Source organism: Somniosus microcephalus, chromosome 4, assembly GCF_052327205.1.
Source record: "Somniosus microcephalus isolate GS21.2 chromosome 4, FLI_Smic_1.0, whole genome shotgun sequence".
Lineage (NCBI taxonomy): Eukaryota > Metazoa > Chordata > Chondrichthyes > Squaliformes > Somniosidae > Somniosus > Somniosus microcephalus.
Genome location: NC_140990.1, coordinates 162,902,249 through 162,924,323, shown reverse-complemented (window position 1 = coordinate 162,924,323; position 22,075 = coordinate 162,902,249). Strand labels below are relative to the sequence as shown.

Sequence of the window (22,075 nt, the reverse complement as noted above, 5' to 3'; positions counted from 1 at the left end):
ACCATATCAGCTATACGGGGGAGTGGGTAGGCGTCCAGCAGGGTGTAGCGATTTATTGTCTGGCTGTAGTCGATGACCAGGCGCTGCTTCTCGCCGGTCTTAACGACCACAACCTGGGCTCGCCAGGGGCTGGTGCTGCCCTCAATAATCCCTTCTTTCAGGAGCCGCTCCACTTCGGTTTTAATGAAAACCCTGTCCCCGGCACTGTATCGCCTGCTCTTTGTGGCGATGGGCTTACAGTCGGGGGTGAGGTTAGCAAACAGTTGGGGGGTGGGTGACTCTGAGTGTGGAGAGGTTGCACCTGGTGCGCGGCGGGCAGTTTGGAAGCTGCTGGCTGCGGACTGTGAGTGGGGGTAGGGGTCCACCGTACGCCATCGTAACACTTTTAAGGTGGCACTGAAAATCTAACCCCAGCAGGACGGCAGCGCAGAGGTCAGGCAGGACCAGAAGTTTAAAATGATCGTACACGGTCCCGTCTACTACGAGTGTCACCACGCAGTAGCCGCCGATGTCCGCCGACTGGGACTCGGAGGCCATAGAAATCCGCTGTTGCGCAGGCAGGACTGGGAGAGAGCAACGCCGCACCGTGTCGGGGTGGATGAAGCTCTCCGTGCTCCCAGAGTCAAAAAGGCAGATTGTATCGTGACCATTTACCTTAATGTCCATTGTGGAACTGGCCAGTTGGTGCGGTCTCGCTTGGTCCAGTGTAACGGATGCCAGCGTAGGGGTCGGTGTGTCGCTGCGGGTATCAGATGAGGTGGTGTCGGGGGCCTGCTGCGTCCCGGCTGTCGTCCAAGATGGCGGCGTCCATGATCCCCATGTGGCTGGAGGCGTCCAAAATGGCTGCTGTACCGGTGATTCGCACATGGCCGGGGAGGTCCAAGATGGCGGCCCGCATGGCCCACACGCGGCGCTGCTGGGGTTCGGGGTGGCTTTGGCCCTGCAGACGCTAGCGTAGTGTCCCTTCTTCCCGCAGCCCGAGCAGATCGCGTTTTTCGCCGGGCACCGCGCTCTGGGGTGTTTTGCCTGGCCACAGAAGTAGCATTTCTGGCCTTGGGGCACTGCTGTCTGGCCTTGGGACACTGCTGCGGTAGTTGGGCCGTTGTTGGGGTGTGGCTGGGGTGGCACGGCGCTATGAGGCAGTCCTACCGTGTCCCAGGCTGTCATTCCCCGCGGCGTCCACGGTGCAAAGGAGTAGGCATCCATGCCCTGGTAGGCTGCATCCAACGATAGTGCGAGTTCAGAGGCCTTGTTGAGGTCGAGGTTACTCTGCTCCAACAGTCGCTGTCGGGTGTAATTGGATCTGTGGCCCGCTACAAAAGCGTCCCGGATAAGTTCCTCTGTGTACACGGCGGCCTTTACATCCTTACAACCACAGGCCCGGCCAAGCACAGACAGTGCCTGAAGGTATTCCACGGTCGATTCCCCAGGTTGTTGTTTACGACTCCCCAGGAGGTGCCTGGCGTACACTTCGTTCACTGGGCGCGTGTACTGGTCCTTGAGGAGCTTGATAGCGTCCGCGTACGAGGTCGCGTCTTGGATGACCGAGTACACTCGGTGGTTCACTTTGGAGGTCAGGACATCCAGTTTGTCCTCGTCCGATTTGATTGCTTCGGAGGCGGTCAGGAATTTTTCAAAACACTTAAGCCAGTGAGTAAACTTGGTGGATGAGTCCGCCTCCCGATGATCTAAGTCCAGGCATGCTGGTGTGAGGATCTTCTCCATTATAAAAATGTTGTTAATAAAATTGATGCGCTATCAATTACTCATAAAAGACTGAGAGTTAGAAGAGTAACCAAAGGCTTTTATTAACAACAGAATGGAGGTCTGCCTCGCGTGGTCGACCGGTCCATGATACTAAGGGCTGGGGAGCAGCCACCTTTATACTAGGACCTGTGGGAGGAGTCAGCCGAGGCATGTCCAGGCATGTACACAGTGGAATACAAACAGGACAAACAGGAATACAAACAGTGGTTTACCACACTACCATTGACAAATAGCAAGCTGTCGAAAAGGTCCTGTAGGGTAGCTGGCATTGGTGGTACTGTTCGGTCACTAGTCAGGCCTGCAGGAGTGGATGGGAGACAAGGGGTGAAAGTTGGAGCAAAAGAAGCTGTGGTGAAAATATTGGGCCTGAATTTGCGATCAGAGGCTTCCCGCGCACGGATGCCTCCGATCATCGAATTTTCTACGCGTTTACCTGGTGGTCCGGGAGATACGGAAGCTCGCGATCCTGTGCCTCTCCTGGTAGAAATGCGTAGAGGCCCACATATCCCAGAGGCGCATGCGGTTCGCAAGTGCCCCTGGGATCACGTGGGCCAGCCCAACCAAGGTAAGAAGGGAACCCCCATTCATACTTATGACAGTTCCGTACGCATGGAACTCCCATAAATATGAATGGGGATGACTTAAAAAATACACAAACGCAAGAAATAATTTTTTTTTAATTGCATATTTAAAATTAATTAAAATGGCATTTAATTAAATATTTTAAACAAAAGTTGAATTTAAAAAAAATTATATGTTTTAACAGGGCTAAAAATTAACTTACCTTATTGGACAGGGTTTTTAATGTATGTGAGTGATAAAATTTTATTTTTCTATTTTTTAAAACTCTTATGCTGGTAAAAGAAGGCCTTACGCCTGCTTTTACCAGGTGTAAGAATTCCACGGCCTTTAAGCGGGCTGAAGTTGGGCAAATAGCGCAACTCTCCCCCAGCAGAGGCCCTTTTCCCGGGCAGGCTTGACAGATCGTAAGTGCCAGGTTTCAGCACATGCATAGAAACATAGAAGATAGGAGCAGGAGTAGGCCATTCGGCCCCTCGAGCCTGCTCCGCCATTCAATGAGATCATGGCTGATCATCCAAATTCAGTACCCGGTCCCTGCTTTCTCCCCATATCCCTTGATCCCTTTAGCCTTAAGAAATATGTCCAACTCCTTCTTGAATATATTTAATGAATTGGCCTCCACTGCCGTCTTTGGCAGAGAATTCCACAGGTTCACCACTCTCTGGGTGAAGAAATTCCTCCTCATCTCTGTCCTAAATGGCTTACCACTTATCCTTAGATTGTGACCCCTGGTTCTGGACTCCCCGACCATCGGGAACATCCTTCCAGCATCTAGTCTGTCTAGTCCTGTTAGAATTTTATAAGTTTCAATGAGATCCCCTCTCATTCTTCTAAACTCCAGCGAGTATAAGCCCAATCGACCCAATCTTTCCTCATACGTCATTCCTGCCATCTCAGGTATCAGCCTGGTGAATCTTCGCTGCACTCCTTCCATGGCAAGAACATCCTTCCTCAGATAAGGCGACCAAAACTGCACACAATACTCAAGATGTGGCCTCACCAAGGCCTTGTACAACTGCAGCAAGACATCCTTGTTCCTGTACTCAAACCCTCTCGCTACGAAGGCCAACATACCATTTGCCTTCTTAACCCCCTGCTGCACCTGCATGCTTACTTTCAGCGACTGGTGCACAAGGACGCCCAGGCCTCATTGCACTTCCCCTTCTCCCAATCTATTGCCATTCAGATAATAATCTGCCTTCCTGTTTTTGACACCAAAGTGGATAACCTCGCATTTATCCACGTTATATGCTTCTGCCCAATCACCCAACCTGTCCAAATCATCCTGGAGTTTCTCGGCATCCTCCTCACAGCACACACGCCCACCCAGCTTTGTGTCGTCTGCAAACTTGGAGATATTACATCTAGTTCCCTTGTCTAGATCATTAATATATATTGTGAATAGCTGGGGTCCAAGGACCGATCCCTGCGGTATCCCACTAGTCACTGCCTGCCACTCGGAAAAAGACCCGTTTATTCCAACTCTTTGCTTTCTGTCTGCCAGCCAGTTCTCTATCCAAGTCAATACCTTGCCCCCAATCCCATGTGCCTTAATTTTACATGCTAATCTTTTATGCGGGGTGTTGTGTCTCCTTGTGTTCTTATTGCTATATATAATACAGACACTTTTAACTCATTTTTAGTTTACAGCTTTTACTCAGTGCTTTCATGATGTTGCTGCCGCATGGTGCGGAGTGATACAAGATGTCCAACCTTGCACTGTGCACTGCCTGACACAGTGTGCCACATAGCAGTATAAATGCACTAACCAAAGTAGTTCCATATAACAATGTAACAAGTAGTTCCATTTAACAATGTGATAACATAACGATGTAACACGGGGCCTTATCGAAAGCCTTTTGAAAATCCAAATACACCACATCCCCTGGTTCTCCCTTATCTATTTTACCAGTTACATCCTCAAAAAATTCCAGTAGATTAGTCAAGCACGATTTACCTTTTGTCCGATCCGGTCACTTTTTTCCAATAGCTCTGCTATTACACCCTTTATAATGGACTCTAGCATTTTCACCACTACTGATGTCAGGCTTACCGGTCTGTAATTCCCCGTTTTCTCTCTACCACCCTTTTTGAACAGTGGGGTAACATTAGCTACCTGCCAATCCATGGGTACTGTTCCAGAGTCTATCGAATTTTGGAAGATGACCAGCAATGCATCTACTATTTCTAGGGCCACTTCCTTAATACCCTAGGATGTAGATTATCAGGCCCTGGGGATTTATCGGCCCTCAATCCCATCAATTTCCCTAACACCATTTCCCTACAAATACTAATTTCTATCAGTTCCTCCCTTTCATTAGACCCTATGTTCCCCGACATCTTTGGGAGGTTATTTGTGTCCTCCTTTGTGAAGTTTCACATGCCTAAACCCGGCACTTGCGCGGTCCCTACAGGCGCTTGCACACCTTGTAATTACCCATAGGGGTCGCAAAATACGGCCCAATAACTCAAGCTGCTTTGCCAAACCAAATAAAGCAGAGGTACAGTAAGTGTGGTGTAACAATGCTCTGTAACCTCCTCCAACCATCCGAGAACTCTGCGTTCCTCCAATTCTGGCCTCTTAAGCATCCCCCACTTCCTTCACCCCACCATTGGCGACTGTGCCTTCAGCTGTCTAGGCCCGAAGCTCTGGAATTCCCTCCCTAAACTTCTCTGCCTCTCCATTTCTCCCTCCTCCTTTCAGATTCTTTTTGTCCAAGCTTTTGGTTACCTGCCCTAAAGTCTCCTTCTTTGGTTGGTGTCAATTTTTGTTTGATAGCGCTCCCGTGAAGCGCTTTGGGACGTTTTACTACGTTAAAGGTGCTATATAAATGCAAGTGGCTGTTGACAGATGGGGTCTTATTGTAACATCTCACTTGAAATACGGCATCTCAGGCAGTGCAGCAGTCCTTCAGTACTGCACTGAAGTTTCAGCCTGGGCTGTAACTCATGATCTTCTGGCTCAGAGGTGAGAGTGCTACCAACTGAGCCAAGGATGACACCCCCTGAGAGTACCTTTTGTGAGCGTATGCTCCCACTGTAGAGCGTCATTTGTCGAGCATATATCAGGAATTCAGGAATAGAGGTCAGATTACATTTCTGTGCCAAAATTCCAGATATGCACTCCTGGTATGAGAAGCTCTGCACTAAGAGCACCTTTTGGATATTAAGGTACGTAGGTCAGTGGCCTTTACACAGGAGCACAACTACATTAATTTCATTGCATAGTTTGTTTCCTTCAATACAAGAGAAGCAACGTCAAGTATACCCATAGCTTATGTTGCAAGCCCATTTCCCACTTTCAGTGTAATTGCTTGATTTCACATGTCATAGGCTTATATTAAGGGCTGTTTTGAGCTGTCAACATTATTGGTCATCTTTTACTAGCTTTCTATGTGACTTTAATGATGTTTGTTGATCTGTAAAATACACTAAACAAATAATTAACCAAAGTGCGAGAGATGCGACTCAATTAAAACGTTTGAGGCCTCACTGGTTGCCTGCTTTTACACGGGATGACTCCTGCTTTGCCTGTGGAATTTGCCTTGAATTTCCTGATAACTTACAGTAATGAGACCTCAGGCCATAACAAAGCACTGAAATAATTCACCGTCTCACAATCTGGCATTTAGAGACTAGCCAGGGCTTAGCAACCTGTCGCTTAGGCTACAGGCATTTTAGGTTGGTTATCAAATGTTGATGGCAAGGAGCCTGGCTAAAGGATGACTCATAATCATAATTTTCACAGGAGTACATGGGGGATAGTCAGGTATATGAAGCCAGCATTATTGTGAAGGGTGCATTACAACCAGAGGCTGGAAAATCACATGATTTATTAATAGAGATTGTGTTATGTGTGAAAGCATTGTATGAAGGGTTTACTGTACACAAAAAGGCATCCAATGCACTAAGAGCTACAAGTGATTGGGATACAATCCTGTATGTAATAGTTTTGGAGAAAACTTGCCTATCTCTGTAACTTCTTTCAGCCCTACATCCCTCCGAGATCTCTGCGCTCCTCCAATTCTGCCCTCTTGCGCATCCCCGATTTTAATCGCTCCACCATTGGCGGTCGTGCCTTCAGCTGCCTGGGCCCTAAGCGTGGAAATTCCTTCACTAAACCTCTCCACCTCTCCTTCTTTAAGATGCTCCTTAAAACCTAGCTCTTTGACTAAGCTTTTGGTCACCTGTCCTAATATCTCTTTATGTGGCTCGTGGCAAATTTTCTTTGATAACGCTCCTGTGAAGTGCCTTGGGATGTTTTATGATGTTAAAGGTGCTATATAATGCAATTTGTAAGAACAAGTAATTACACTGAAAGTGCAGTGGGACATGGGCTTATAACTAATATGGTTATACCTGACATTGCTTCAGTTGGGGGAATGATTAGTTTCCTGTGCTGAGATGACTTTTAAGTTTTCAGAAATAACGTGAATCTTGCTGGCTTTTCAGAATTTGTTCTGCGAATTTGTTTAACTGAGCTGGCTGTTCTTTCTTTTCAGTGACCCCTATCATAATATTGCGGCTTTGGATCCAGAAAAACTGAACGTCTTTCGGACAGTCCGAGAGATAACAGGTAGCGGAAATACGTCAGGTTTCTACCCTTGTGCTTAAATAAGTAAAATCTACTTCACACTCTTTCAAAAGCAACTTGTGTCACAATGAAACTCCTGTTACCATAAGAAGAGAATGAGCTTTTCATTGATGAACTCCAGCAGCTCAACTCACCATAATCCTCAATCCCTTCTTTCTCCAGAAATGCATCTAATCGTCTGTTTAACCCATTGATACTGTCCACTTCCATGTCCTTCCTTAGTAACTGATTGACGACTCCTTGACGACCCTACTTCCGCCTGAATTCCTTAATTTTTCCACTTCTGTCCCCTGGTTCACTTTTATTGATCTTGAAAATGTCTTTAACTATAAGATTGCAGCGGTGTATTATTGTACCCCGATTAAGGCTTTTGTGAGAAGCTGCCACTCACAGAAAACTGTCTCTCTGAAAGAAGTACAATTGGGAGGCCTGCCTCCTCTAGCACTAAATATTCACCAGGTCTGGAGCACACACTGTCTTTCAAAGTGGCAGGAGGGTTGGTAACCAGAGGACACAGGTTTAAGGTGATCGGCAAGCAACATGAGGAAACTTTTTTGCAGTGAGTGGTTGTGATCTGGAATGCACTGCATAAGAGGGTGGTGGAAGCAGATTCAATATTAACTTTCAAAAGATAATTGGATAAATACTTGAAGGGGAAAAAAAAATCGCAGGGCTATGGGAAGAGAGCAGGGGAGTGGGACTAATTGGATAGCTCTACCAAAGAGCTGGCACAGGCATGATGGGCCGAAGGGCCTCCTTCTGTGCTGTATCATTCTATGATTCTATGAACCTCTTTACCACTTCAGTAACTGCAAGAAAACACATTTCATTCATTTTCTTCGAAACATTGTTACATGTGAATAAAGTCACGATGCAACATGACATGCTATTCAGTTGTACATGGCAGTAGAGATTTAAGGTGATTGGCAGAAGAACCAATGGCGACATGAGGAAAAACTTTTTTACACAGCGAGTGGTTATCATCTAGAATGCATTGCCTGAAAGGGTGGTGGAGGCAGATTCAATCGTGGCTTTCAAAAGGGAATTGGATAAGTACCTGAAAGAAAAAAATTTGCAGGGCTATGGGGAAAAGACAGGGGAGTGGGACTAGCTGAAGTGCTCTTGCAGAGAGCTGGCACGGGCTCGATGGGCTGAATGGCCTCCTTCTGTTCTGTAACCATTCTATGATTCTAAATGAAATGCAACATACGTCCTCTAGCTCCTGCTACCCTATTTTTTTTGTTGTTGCATACATTTATGGAGGTTGCGATAGCTCAGTTACCCATTTATTTTTCCAGGCATAGAATCATAGAAATTTACAGCACAGAAGGAGGCCATTTCGGCCCACCGTGTCTGTGCCGGCCGAAAAGGAGCTATCCAGCTTAATCCCACTTTCCAGCTCTTGGTCCGTAGCCCTGTAGGTTACGGCACTTCAAGTGCATATCCAAGTACTTTTTTAAATGTGATGAGAGTTTCTGCCTCTACCATCCTATCAGGCAGTGAGTTCCAGAGCTCCACCACCCTCTGGGTGAAAAAAGTTCTCCTCAACTCCCCTCTAATCCTTCCACCAATTACTTTAAATCTATGCCCCCTGGTTATTGACCTCTCTGCTAAGGGAAATAGGTGCTTCCTATCCACTCTATCTAGGCCCCTCATAATTTTATACACCTCAATTAGGTCACCCCTCAGTCTCCTCTGTTCCAAAGAAAACAACCCCAGCCCATCCAATCTTTCCTCATAGCTAAAATTCTCCAGTCCTGGCAACATCCTTGTAAATCTCCTCTGTACCCTCTCTAGTGCAATCACATCTTTCCTGTAATGTGGTGACCAGAACTGTACACAGTACTCTAGCTGAGGCCTAACTAGTGTTTTATACAGTTACATAAAAACATAAGAACATAAGAAGTAGGAGCAGGAGTAGGCCATACAGCCCCTCGGGCCTGCTCCACCATTCAATAGGATCATGGCTGATCTGAACCTAGACTCACGTCCACTTCCCTGCCCGCTCCCCGTAACCCCTAATTCCCTTATCAGCTAGGAAACTGTCTACGTTTTAAATTTATTTAATGTCGCAGCTTCCACAGCTCTCTGAGGTAGCAAATTCCATAGATTTACTACCCTCTGAGTGAAGAAGTTTCTCCTCATCTCAGTTTTGAAACGTCAGCCCCTTATTCTAAGATTATGCCCCCTAGTTCTAGTCTCACCCATCAGTGGAAACATCCTCCCCGCATCCACCCGATCAAGCCCCCTCACAATCTTATATGTTTCGATAAGATCGCCTCTCATTCTTCTGAATTCCAATGAGTAGAGGCCCAACCTACTCAACCTTTCCTTATAAGTCAACCCCCTCATCTCTGGAATCAACCGAGTGAACCTTCTCTGAACTGCCTCGAGAGCAAGTATATCTTTTCTTAAATATGGAAACCAAAACTGTACGCAATATTCCAGGTGTGGCCTCACCAGTACCCTGTATAACTGAAGCAAGACTTCCCTGCTTTTATACTCCATCCCCTTTGCAATAAAAGCCAAGATTCCATTGGCCTTCCTGATCACCTGCTGTACCTGCATTCTAACCTTCTGTGTTTCATGCACCAGGACCCCCAGATCCCTTTGTACTGTAGCACTTTGCAGTTTCTCTCCATTTAGATAATAACTTGCTCTTTGATTTTTTTCTGCCAAAGTGCATAACCTCACACTTTCCAACATTATATTCCATCTGCCAAACTTCTGCCCACTCACCTAGCCTGTCTATGTCCGTTTGCAGGTTTTTTATGTCCTCCTCACTCACTGCTTTCCCTCCCATCTTTGTATCGTCGGCAAACTTGGATATGTTGGACTTGGTGCCCTCCTCCAAATCGTTAATATAGATTGTAAAGAGTTGGGGTTCCAGCACTGACCCCTGCGGAACACCACTAGTTACTGATTGCCAACCCGAGAATGAACCATTTATCCCAACTCTCTGTTTTCTGTTAGAGAGCCAATCTTCCACCCATGCCAGTATATTACCCCCAATCCCGTGATTTTTTATCTTGTGCAGTAATCTTTTGTGTGGCACCTTGTCAAATGCCTTTTGGAAGTCCAAATACACCACATCCACTGGTTCCCCTTTATCCACCCTGTTTGTTACATCCTCAAAGAATTCGAGCAAATTTGTCAAACATGACTTCCCCTTCATAAAACCATGCTGACTCTGTCCGATTAAATTATGCTTATCCAAATGTCCTGTTACTGCTTCCTTAATAATGGACTCTAACATTTTACCAACCACAGATGTTAGGCTAACTGGTCTATAGTTTCCAGCCTTTTGTCTACCTCACTTTTTAAATAAGGGCGTTACATTTGCAGTTTTCCAATCTGCTGGGACCTTTCCTGAATCCAGGAAGTTTTGGAAAATTACTACCAATGCATCCGCAATCCCTACCGCTACTTCTCTTAAGACCCTAGGATGTAAGCCATCAGGTCCAGGGGATTTATCCGCCTTAAGTCCCATTATCTTACCGAGTACCATCTCCTTAGTGATTTTAATCATGTTTAGCTCCTCCCCCCCTATAGCCCCCTGTTTGTTGAGTGTTGGGATATTTTTAGTGTCCTCTACTGTAAAGACTGATACAAAATATTTGTTCAGCGTTTCTGCCAACTCCATGTTCCCCACCACTAATTTCCCGGTCTCGTCCGCTAAGGGACCAACATTCACTTTAGCCACCCTTTTTCTTTTTATATAACTGTAGAAACTTTTGCGATCTGTTTTTATATTTTTTGCTAGTCTACTTTCATAATCTATCTTCCCTTTCTTAATTAATCTTTTAGTTATTGTTTGCTGGCTTTTAAATGCTTCCCAATCTTCTATCCTCCCACTAGATTTGGCTACTTTATATGCCCTTGTTTTCAGTTGGATACTATCCTTTATTACTTTACTTAGCCACGGATGGCTGTCTTTTCTTTTACGTCCCCTTTTCCTCAGTGGAATATATTTTTCTTGAAAGTTGTGAAATATCTCCTTGAATGTAGACCACTGCTCATGTACCGTCTTACACTTTAATCTATTTTCCCAGTCCACTTTAGTCAACTCTGCTCTCATACCTTCATAGTCTCCTTTATTTAAGCTTAGTGCGCTGGTTTGAGATCCAACTCTCTCACCCTCCAACTGAATTTGGAATTCAACCATGTCCTGGTCACTCATTCCAAGGGGATCCTTTACTAGGACATTTTTTATTAATCCTGTCTCATTACACAGGACCAAATCTAAGATTGCCTGCCCCCTGGTTGGTTCACTAACATACTGCTCAAGGAACCCGTCCCTAATGCACTCTATGAACTCTTCCTCAATGCTGCCCTGCCCAATTTGATTTGTCCAGTCAATATGTAAGTTAAAATCTCCCATGATTATAGCTGTTCCCTTATTACAAGCCCCAACTATTTCCTGATTTATACTCTGACCAATAGAGTTGCAACTGTTAGGAGGCCTATAGACTACGCCCACTAGTGACTTTTTCCCCTTATTATTCCTTATCTCCACCCAAACCGTTTCACTATCCTGATCCTTTGACCCAATATCATTTCTCACTATTGCAGTGATTCCTTCCTTTATTAACACAGCCACCCCACCTCCCTTACCTTCCTGTCTGTCCTTCCTAATCGTCAAATATCCCTGGATGTTTAGTTCCCAGTCATGGTCACCCTGCAGCCATGTCTCCGTAATGGCCACCAGATCACACCCATGTGTAGTTATTTGTACCGTCAACTCATCTATTTTGTTACGAATGCTGCGTGCATTCAGATAAAGAACTTTTAAATATGTTTTGTGACAATTTATTCCTGCTTTTACCCCCTTTACTACTTTACCTTTATCTTTATATATTCTGTCCCTTCCTGACAGGCTCTGGTTTTTAATTCCCCCATTGCTACCTTGCTCTATTGCCTTCTCCGCTGACATTTTTATTTTTCGCTCCCTTGAAACCTCCCCCCCACTAATTAGTTTAAAGCCCTCTCTACAGCCCTAGTTATTCGATTCGCCAGGATTCTAGTCCCAGCACTGGCCAAGTGAAGTCCGTCCCAACGGAACAGCTCTCTCCTGTCCCAGTACTGATGCCAGTGTCCCAAGAAGCAAAAACCATTTCTCCCACACCAGTCTTTGAGCCACGCATTTAACTCTCTGATTTTATTTACCCTAGCCAAATTTGCTCGTGGCTCAGGTAGTAATCCAGAGATTATTACCCTTGTGGTTCTGCTTTTTAATTTGGCCCCTAGCTGCTCATACTCCCTCAGCAGAACCTCTTTCCTTGTCCTATCTATGTTGTTGGTACCAACATGGACCACAGCAACTGGATCCTCCCCCTCCCACTCCAAGTTTCTCTCCAGCCCAGAGGAGATGTCCTTAACCCTGGCACCGGGCAGGCAACTCAACCTTTGGGACTCTCGCTCTCGGCTGCAAAGAACGCTATCTATCCCCCTAATGATACTATCCCCTACCACTACAACATTTCTTTTAACTCCCCCCACTTGGATGGCCCCTCATTCCACGGTGCTGTGGCCAGGTTGCTCATCCTCCCTGCAGTCCCCGTTCCCGTCCTCACAGGGAGTAAGAGCCTCGAACCTGTTGGACAAGAGCAAGGGCTGCGGCTCCTCCAACACCATCTCCTGGATCCCCGTACCTGCCTCACTCATAGTCACACCCTCCTGCCCCTGACCACGGACTACATCTGAATTAGTTAATCTAATTGGTGTGACTACTTCCTGGAACACAGAGTCCAGGTAACTCTCCCCCTCCCTGATGTGTCGCAGTGTCTGAAGCTCGGATTCCAGCTCATCAACACGGAGCCGGAGTTCCTTGAGCATCCAGCACTTACTGCACATGTGATCACTGTGAACATCAATGGTGTCCACCAGCTCCCACATATTGCAGCAGTAACACATCACCTTCTCTCCCATTCTATGTAATTAATTAAATTTATTATTATTATTTTTAAATACCCTCTGCCCCGATTCTAGATGACGAATATCACACCTCTGTTTAATTGAACTTACCAACTTATAAAGGCTTAAATTTCTTGCATAACCTCCCTGCTCTTATATTCTATGCCACGGCTAATAAAGGAAAGTATCCTGTATGCCTTCTTAACCACCTTATCTACCTGTCCTGCTAACTTCAGGGATCTTTTGCATGTACTGCCCTCTGTCGCCGAATGACGTGATGTTGCAGTGCACCGACCTTTAATCCTTGTGCTGTTTCAGCTCCTTGATTGTATTTTAGACAGGACAGCTTTAGCGCAAGTTAATCGCAAGCAGTATTTTTTGCAGGGAAAATAGCAGAGGAGTAAAAATTAATTGGTGCTGTCTGGTCTACTTACATACCAGAATGCGCAGCCTACCTGAAGACCCCCAGTACTATTACAACGCAATGTTCAAGGCTCTTGATTTTGTTTTTTTGGGATTTTTTGCTAGGTTTTTTGAATATTCAGTCGTGGCCAAGAAATATGACAGATTTCAACGTGTTTGCTAACCTGGTGACAATAGGTGGCCGGAGTCTGTACAGGTAAATTGGACCTTTATTTGCTCTCTATATGTAACCTGCCTCTATAGCTCTGTGAGGGCATTAGCCTAGTGTTTGTGCCATTCCTACCCACATGTAATCCCAGTCCTACACTATTCAGTGTACTCAGGAATCAGGACAACTGGAGTTGGGTAATAATTGCTGCCTTGCTGATGTTGCACATGTCCTGGCAAAAATTTAAAAAACTCCCCGAGCTATTTTTAAATAGTACTATTTTCTGGTTAGCTATTTGGTGTTTTTTTCTCCTTTCACCATGTGTAATAGTTCCAGATCAAATTTGTTAGGTAGTTAGCTGAGGCTCAGTATCAGCCCTCTCACCTCTGAGCCAGAAGGTCATGGGTACAAGTCCTACTCCAGAGACTTGAGCACAGAATCTAGGTTGTCACTCCAATGCTGCACTGTTGGAGGTGCCATCTTTCAGATGTGACGTTAAACCCAGCTGAACGTAAGAGATTCCATGGCACGACTTGAGGAAGAGCAGGAGAGTCTTGGCCAATATTTATCCCTAAACAAATACACAAAAACCAGATGATCTGGTCATTATCACTTTGCTGCTCATGAGACCTTGCTGTGTGCAAATTGGTTACTGCATTTCCTACATCACAACAGTGACTACACCTCATTGGCTGTAAAGCGCTTTGGGACGTCCGGAGGATGTGAAAGGCACCATCTAAATGCAAAAGTTCTTTCTTTCTTTAGTGAATGGACTTACTCTTTGCACTCACTGTCAGAATCAGCATTCCCTGTTTTGATGCTGTGTGGAGCTCTCTTGACAATGCTTCAACATTATACTTCAGCATATAGTCCAGAAGATTAAGGTGGCTACAGGCAGTTTAAGAGGTAGTGCCAGATTCTAGTCTTTGGGGTACGGTAGACTGATTTCCAGATAAGCAAGCAGAACTGAGTCACCCTCACTTCTCCTAGGACCCCAAGTGGACACTGCATCTTCCTGTTTCAAGGAGTGCTCCTACTGTAACAATGTGTGATGGTCATCCTCATACTCTTTATCCTTTGCACATTTAGTTCCAATGAACCTATGGGCTGTTGTCAGTGAGATCAGTCACTTTGGGACAGCTGTTGCCCTGGGTCACCATGGCTACATTATTATTGTAACATTTAGCAATTTCTCAGCCTCAAGGGCCACTGTGCAGGGCATCACCATGGGATGAAAAGAGTAAAAGAGGAAATAAATTGGGGCGTGGTTGGTTAGGTGACACCACACTTGTATTTTCAAACCCAATAAAATGCAGGAGGATGGGAAGGGGGGTGGGTGGTAAGGATTGCCACAGCTTTGATGTCCTGGAAAAGAATGCGTTAGAGTAGGAGATAGTGCGATGGCTCTTCAAAGTGAGGATGTGGGGAGAGGAAGCGCGTTTTGGATGAATTATTTGCATTGTAGGAGAAATAAGAACATTACGCTCAGGGGGCACTAACCGTAGTATAGTATCAATAAAATAGAGAACTTACTAGTAGTCTAAGGGTTACTCTATCTGTTAACATTAAAAATCTTATGTTCATGCACACCTGCTGTCAATTTTTCCTTTTGCAATTCCTATGCGCGTGTTTATAATAGAAGCTGCTTATGTAAACTTGTCACACCCTCCTGCTAGTGTGCAATATCACAAAGGGTCAACCAGTCATATATTGTAAGTATTTGGGTGCTCCAGGACAAAATTGGAGAACTTGATAAAACTGCCCCAGGCTCACTCACTCAGGGCACCCTCCGCCCCCCCCCCCCCACCCATACAGCCGGTGGGAAGGGAGAGGCATTGCTGCTATTTCTCTGTTTCATTGAAAAGGTGGTGTTCTAATCCACCCCTCAAAATACAGAGGCCCTGAAATTACACTATGAAATATTAGTGTACGAATGCTTCAAGCATTTATGATCAATGGGTTAACTCCTCCATTAAAAAAGCGGAGAGAGGAATTGCAGACAAGCACATTACACATTTGTGAGGTCAGGTCCTAATGGTGTGATTCCAGGGCAACACTAATCATTAGAGGAACGGGAGAGAAATGACAAGCTTTCCATATGTTACCTTTCATATTCAGCCTTACCTAACGGAAGGGTACCTGCAATCAATCAGGGTCAGGTGAAGCAAGAAACAAGCCTTTAGCTCCAAGGGATCACTTGACAGTCGCATTCTAAAGCTTCCGTGTCATCCTTCCAATTGCTTCGAGCGGCTAATTACACGTTAGTAAACTGGCCAGCAGAATGAGATCATTACATTGCCCCAACACGCGAGCACCCTGTAGAACTCCGTCTGATGTCAAAATGACATGTTGCCTTTTGGAAATGCCCTGAGCTGTTGCATGCTGTTAAAATAATGATGCAGACACAACTGATGAGATGGGGTGGGATGGCTGCAGGCTTCCACACAATATGTATTTTCTTTCTCAATTCAGTTAATTACAGCACTTGCTTTAATTGCGGGGCTTTTTCAGCATTTCTCAAAGGAATACAGACGAGATCACACCATGTACATCCAGCTTTATGTCTCAATTATTCACCATGGGCTTGCAGATCCCGTGGTTACATACAATCAATGCCACATGCACTGTTAGGAGTGAAATGCTTTCTCTTGACAGGGACCTCCTACTAGAACCAGGTCCTTCCACACAAAAATCAGACAAAAGAGTACACTATCAAAACCAAGCTGCTTTTGGCAGCACCTCCCAAACGCGTGACCTCTATCACCTAGAAGGAAAGGGCAGCAGCTGCATGGGAACACCATCACCTCTAATTTCCCCTCCAAGTAACACACCAGCCCGACTTAGAAATATATCGCCGATCTGTCATCGTCGCTGGGTCAAAATCCTGAAACTCCCTCCCTAACAGCACTGTGGGAGTACCTTCACCTCACAGGTTCAAGAAGGCGGCTCACCACCACCTTCTCAAGGGCGATTGGGGATGGGCAATAAATGCTGGCCTTGCCAGTGACGTCCACATCCCAAGAATGAATAAAAAGGGGGTAGTGCAGTGGGTTGGATACTGACCTTTCACCTATGAGACCTGGGTTCAAAATAATCCGAGAACAATGGGATGAAAGTCTCCTCGGATATAAGGATTTTACATGGAATGAGTTGGGAGTTTGGGGGTGGGAGGGGGGTTCTATCCAGCTCCTAGTTGGCATGGTATCAATACTGTCCCATACTCACTCAGAATTGGAAACCTCACCAAGGCTGGTGTGGTCAAGTGTCACACTGATACAGCTGGGGCTGCACTTCTGAGGCTGGAATTGAGAGACTTTGGGGCAGAGCAGAGGGGAGCTTGATGCTGACACTGGGTCTCATGTTGAAAAGCACCATATTTACAACAAAGGAAAACTGAGTAAAACTATTACAGTGCGGATCGCAGCGGTCTGGTTTGCTGAAGGCGTGCGCCTGATGCAGGGTCTCATCCGCTGGCTGCACCGAATGATGAATCGCGGGAATGGGATGGTAAATGACGGGCAGCGCACCCACCACTTCCTGATGGGCATAGCCTTCAACCGAGGCTCATTGCCAGAATTTGGAAAATGGTGTGGTGAATGTCAGGTGGTGTGTGACAGTCATGTGTTCTAATCAACCGAGTGTATTTTTTTCCCCCTTACGTAGCGGGATCTCCCTGCTGATTCTGAAACAACAGTGGATAACATCCCTTCACTTCCAGTCCCTGATGGAAATCAGTGCAGGCAATGTGTATGTGTCTGACAACCCCAACCTGTGCTATTATCATACAGTCAATTGGACCGTGCTCTTCAGAACCAGCGTGCAGAAACCAGTCATAAAGAACAACAGAAATTCACAAAACTGCAGTAAGTAGCACCAGCCAGGGTAAGGACATTCTCTGGGGGGGCAAGTTTAATACAACCCGCCCATTGGGAAACTGATGGGATTGGGTGCAATGCTGCTTTTCCACCCCGTCCGATTTTACTCTCCGGAGAGTAATATTGGGTGGATGTGGAACTGACGTTCCACCTGATCCCATGGGATTTCCACCCGGTGGGTTAGCTTGAAATTACCTCCTCTGTTTCCGTCCACCTCATTCTACCCTGTTGTATATCAGTTGCTCTTGTAAATATTTTTTTATGGGACATATGAATGCCGGGGTGTGCCTTATCAGCAATTGCAACTTGAAGGGGTTTGTACTGAAAAGGGAGTGAGAAACTAGAACAGGGGCACGAGTTGAGCATAATCTTGTCAATTTATAATTCTTATGATAGCAAATGCAGCATTTTTGATTAACATGAACTAAAAGCCTTGGCGATTTAAAATTGTTAAATGGCTACCCAAAGAGAGAAGAGCCAGACATGAACCCATTTAGCTATGCATATTTTTGTTGCTCTGAGACAGTTAGCTTGGGATTAACTAGCTTGAAATGGTCTATTTCCGCAGAATTTACTGCTGCGCTCGGATTTTTATCATTTTCATGGAACAAGAAGTGGGAGGAAATTGTTGTTAGGAATGTATTCTATTCCTTCATGCATTTTATATATAAAATAAACTAGTCTGTTGGTTTACAAGTGTGTCTCATCTCACTTTCTGTCTAATATCCGAAAAGACAGGAAAATGCACACAATCACACGTGAGATCACAGTAGTTGGTGTACACAACAAGAGTTCTATGATTCCCAGATCACACTACTGTTTCATCGGCAGTATAGGTTTGCTCTGGACCATGGGAGATCTGGATACTGCTTACGGGTGTGACAGATGTCACTGAATCCAAGTATATGTTTAGTGGGTAAAACCTCCAAATTTGTAACACCGTAACTGATATAAGTGATGTGTGGTATATCTTGTGATATTGTCACTGATGTGGGCACTGTAAAGTGATCAGAATTCAAGCTGAAATGGATTACCAGTAGATAGCACTTCTCTGCTGAAATTGAATAGATGAGTAAAGTAAGATATTTAATTACATTACACAGAAATGTAATGAAATATCTTTACACAGAATATATACAGCACAGAAACAGGCCATTCAGCCCAACCAGTCCCACACGAGTCTCCTCCCATTCTATCGACCTTATCTCAGCCTTTCACCATATCTTTCTATTCCCCTTTCTCTCATGTACTCGTCTAGTTTCCTTTTGAAAGCATCTAAGCTATTTGTCTCAACCACTTCCTGTGCTAGTGAGTTCCACATTCAAACCTCTCTCTGAGTAAAGACATTTCTCCTTATTTCCCTACTGGATTTATTAGTAACTATCATTTATTGATGGCCCCTGGATTTGGATTCTCCCACAAGTGGAAACATTCTCTCTACCTCTACCCAGTCCAGCCCATTCATAATTTTAAAGATCTCTATCAGGTCACCTCTAAGTCTTCTCTTTTCTAAAGAAAAAGCCCCAACCTGATCAATCTTTCCCGTTAGCTGTAATCTCTCAGTTTTGGTACAATCATTGTAAATATTTTTTGCACTTTCTCCAGTGCTTCTATGTCCTTTTTTATAGTATGGAGACCAGAACTGTTCACAGTACTCTAAGTGTGGCCTGACCAGGGTCCTCTACAAGTTTAAAATTACTTCTATACCTCGAGAATTAAATCCCAGTGCTCTGTTAGAATTTTTAATTGCTTTGCTGGCCTGCAATGCTGCCTTTAATGATTTGTTCACCTGTATCCCTAGATCCCTTTGCTCTTCTACCCCATTCCGTTTCTTATTTTCTAAGGTGTAGGTGATGTTTCTGTTTTTGCTTCCAAATTGCACATCACATTTAACTATGTTAAAGTTCATTTGCCACTTAACTGCCTAGTCTGTAAGTTTTTTAAAGTCTTGTATGGTGCATTCTTCCTCAGTGTTAGCTCGATCATTGTTTCACTGAAAGCAAATTTCCTCTTCTGCACTCATCACTCTGCAATTTTCTGTCCATAAAAATAACTGGGGAGGAATAAATTGCAGGCCAGAGGAGAAGAGGAAGTTCCTGGCCAGTGTGGCTATTGCCCAAAGTAACAGGAAAGAGTTGCTTACACGCATCAACTGAGCGTGACACAGCAACAAGACGCATGTGCCATACGATTCGTACCCTAACAAAGTGATAGAGTGGGCACAGTCGGGAAAAGACCTCATGGAAGAACAAAGCTGAGATGGTAGTGTAGCATTACCGTGACAACAGGAAGACCGCTGTGAGAGTAGAACATGTTGGTGAGGTCTGTGGTGTCTGTGACAAGCCTGGCTTAGGACGAGTAACTGCCTAGGATCACAATGAACAAGAAGCAGCTCTGCGAGGAAAACTAGAGTTTGCAGTGACGTCAACAGTTTTGAATGTGTTTAGAATCAATCTCACTTTTATTATTTTAGTTACTATGTGGTAAAAAAAGAATTCATGATGAAGAACCATGGAACAAGATTCCTATGCTGCTCGTAGTCCTGGCCATAGCTTGCAACTTTGCTGGTTCAGTGGATTAGTAGATATAAGTTGTATCCCATGGCTTCTCTTGCTGTACCGTCCATATCATCCCCCTTACTTTTCTCACAATCTATATTCCACGCCTTTCGTTAGCTTATATTTTGAATTAGAGGTAGAATGGATCTTCTGACATTGTTTTTGGGACCTATGTTAAGAAGCATGTTACAGAGAGGGCACGTCATGTTTGCCATTAAAGGGGAGGCCACAAGCAGTGTGCATGTCACACTGCATCCTGGTGGGGGCTGAGTATAAAGTTGACGGTCTTGGTTGCTGGTAACTAGGCAAGTTTACTGAGTGAGATTCTTGTTTCTTTCTCAGCTTCTGACAGGATGATGTGTGACGTCCTGTGTTCTGATGATGGCTGTTGGGGTCCAGGCCCAAATCAGTGCCTGTCGTGCAGATTCTTCCGTAGAGGCAGGACCTGCATTGAATCCTGTAACTTGTATGAAGGGTAAGTCTGAAAAAAACAATTCTTTCGCTCTCAATGGTTCAGTTGGTAAGGTCAACACATAACTGAAAAAAAAAACGAAAGAACATAGCCCCTTTCATAGCCTCAAGACGTCCCAAAGTGCTTTACAGCCAATGAAGTATTTTTGAAGTGTAGTCACTGTTGTAATGTAGGAAACGCAGCAGCCATTTTGTGCACAGCAAGCTCCCACAACCCGTAATGTGATAAATGATCAGATAATCCGTTTTAGTGATGTTGGTCAAGGGACAAATGTTGGGCAGGACACCAGGGAGAACTCCCCTGCTCTTCTTCAAATAGTGTCATGGAATCTTATATGTCCATACGTGAGGGCAGGCAGGGCCTCGGTTTAATATCTCAACCGAAAGGCGGCACCTCTGATAGTGCAGCACTCCCTCGGTACTGTGCTGAAGTGTCAGCCTGGATTTTGTGCTGAAGTATCTGGAGTGGGGCTTGAACCCACAGCCTTCTGGCTCAGAGATAAGAGTGCTACCCACTGAGTGTCATAGGTGGCTGATTCCAGCCGATTACTCAATTTCTCTGGCAGCTCTGCCAGTCTCCCCCGGAATTATGTCAGGGGACCGGGAGAGCCCCGCATGGAGTTTCAAAGTCATTGTCTGCTGGATGGAATAAGGGGAACAAGGGGCTGCAAAGATATTGCCAGTTGACCTCCCCTCTCAAAGTACTCAGAGACAGGACAGTTTTCTCCTGCCAGAGACAAACCTAAAGACAAACGATATTGATAGCACCAGGCAAGTGCGCTTGCTCCATATCCCACTCATTCCACACCGTCTTAGCTGGATAACAACAGGGCACAAGATTCATGGCTGGAGGACTTGGGCTGTTTCTGATAGTCAACAGTTCCATGAAAATGATGGTGCCTGGACACAGGGAGATGTTACCCGTGCGATGTTTGGAAGATTAGAATGTGAAGTCCAACAGCTGAGGTCTTTTTACCTTTTTGTACAACACCTACATCAGAGGCCCCACTCTACTCCCAGATCTCACAGATTCCGCTAAATCCTGCCGTGATCATCAGTGTCCTGAGGTAGTTTAGGTGCATGACAGGCATTGCCCTACGCAAAGGACCTTGTCCAGTATTGTAGGCCTATTCCATCAGTTTTTCTGGCACCGTGGATCTTACCCCTTCACCCAGGTTTCCCATTTTTTTTTAAATAGTGGGGTTTTTTATTTTACAATTCCACTCCCAATCCCTTTGTTAAACAAAAGTAGTGGCAAAATAATTGTTTCCCAATTTTGTTTCACTTAAATGGGGCTTGTACAATTTGACAAAATGCCACATCTTTGGTTCGAGTTGAAGTCTGGATGGAGTGTTTCCAATTAAGAACCCCTAATTATGAAAGGAATAAGATGGAATTAGTTTAAGGATAGAGGTGAATTTAGAAGTATGCATTTCCCTTGGTAGGAGTAAAAATTTAACAATGATTATTTATCATGAAGAATACAGCTGTGAATTCAAACATTGGCACATTGTCTTTAATCAAAGGAGCTTCATTACAATGTAATACTTTCTTATTACAGATCATTTGTCTCTGTGAAAAGAACCATCAGGACTTTAATTTGTTTAGAAAATGCTGTTGGATACATTTGGAACCATTGACATTATCTCCTGAAATCTGATTACACATTTCCAGCTGCTTATCCGATTATTTTTTCATTAAAATACAAACTCCCAGTGAAACTGTGTCCACTTGGAATCACTTT

General features: G+C 44.9%; 1 protein-coding gene across 2 annotated transcripts in view; it reads left to right on the top strand.

Annotated features, from left to right (window-relative positions):
- Positions 1–22,075, top strand: part of erbb4b (erb-b2 receptor tyrosine kinase 4b) — a 1,694,493-nt gene that overhangs the window by 883,742 nt on the left and 788,676 nt on the right. For both annotated transcript variants that reach the window (XM_085985415.1, XM_085985416.1), the window contains exons 10-13: positions 6,852–6,925; positions 13,385–13,475; positions 17,091–17,290; positions 20,203–20,335. In XM_085985415.1, coding sequence (XP_085841541.1) covers positions 6,852–6,925; positions 13,385–13,475; positions 17,091–17,290; positions 20,203–20,335 — 498 coding nt within the window. The remainder of the gene's footprint in view (positions 1–6,851; positions 6,926–13,384; positions 13,476–17,090; positions 17,291–20,202; positions 20,336–22,075) is intronic.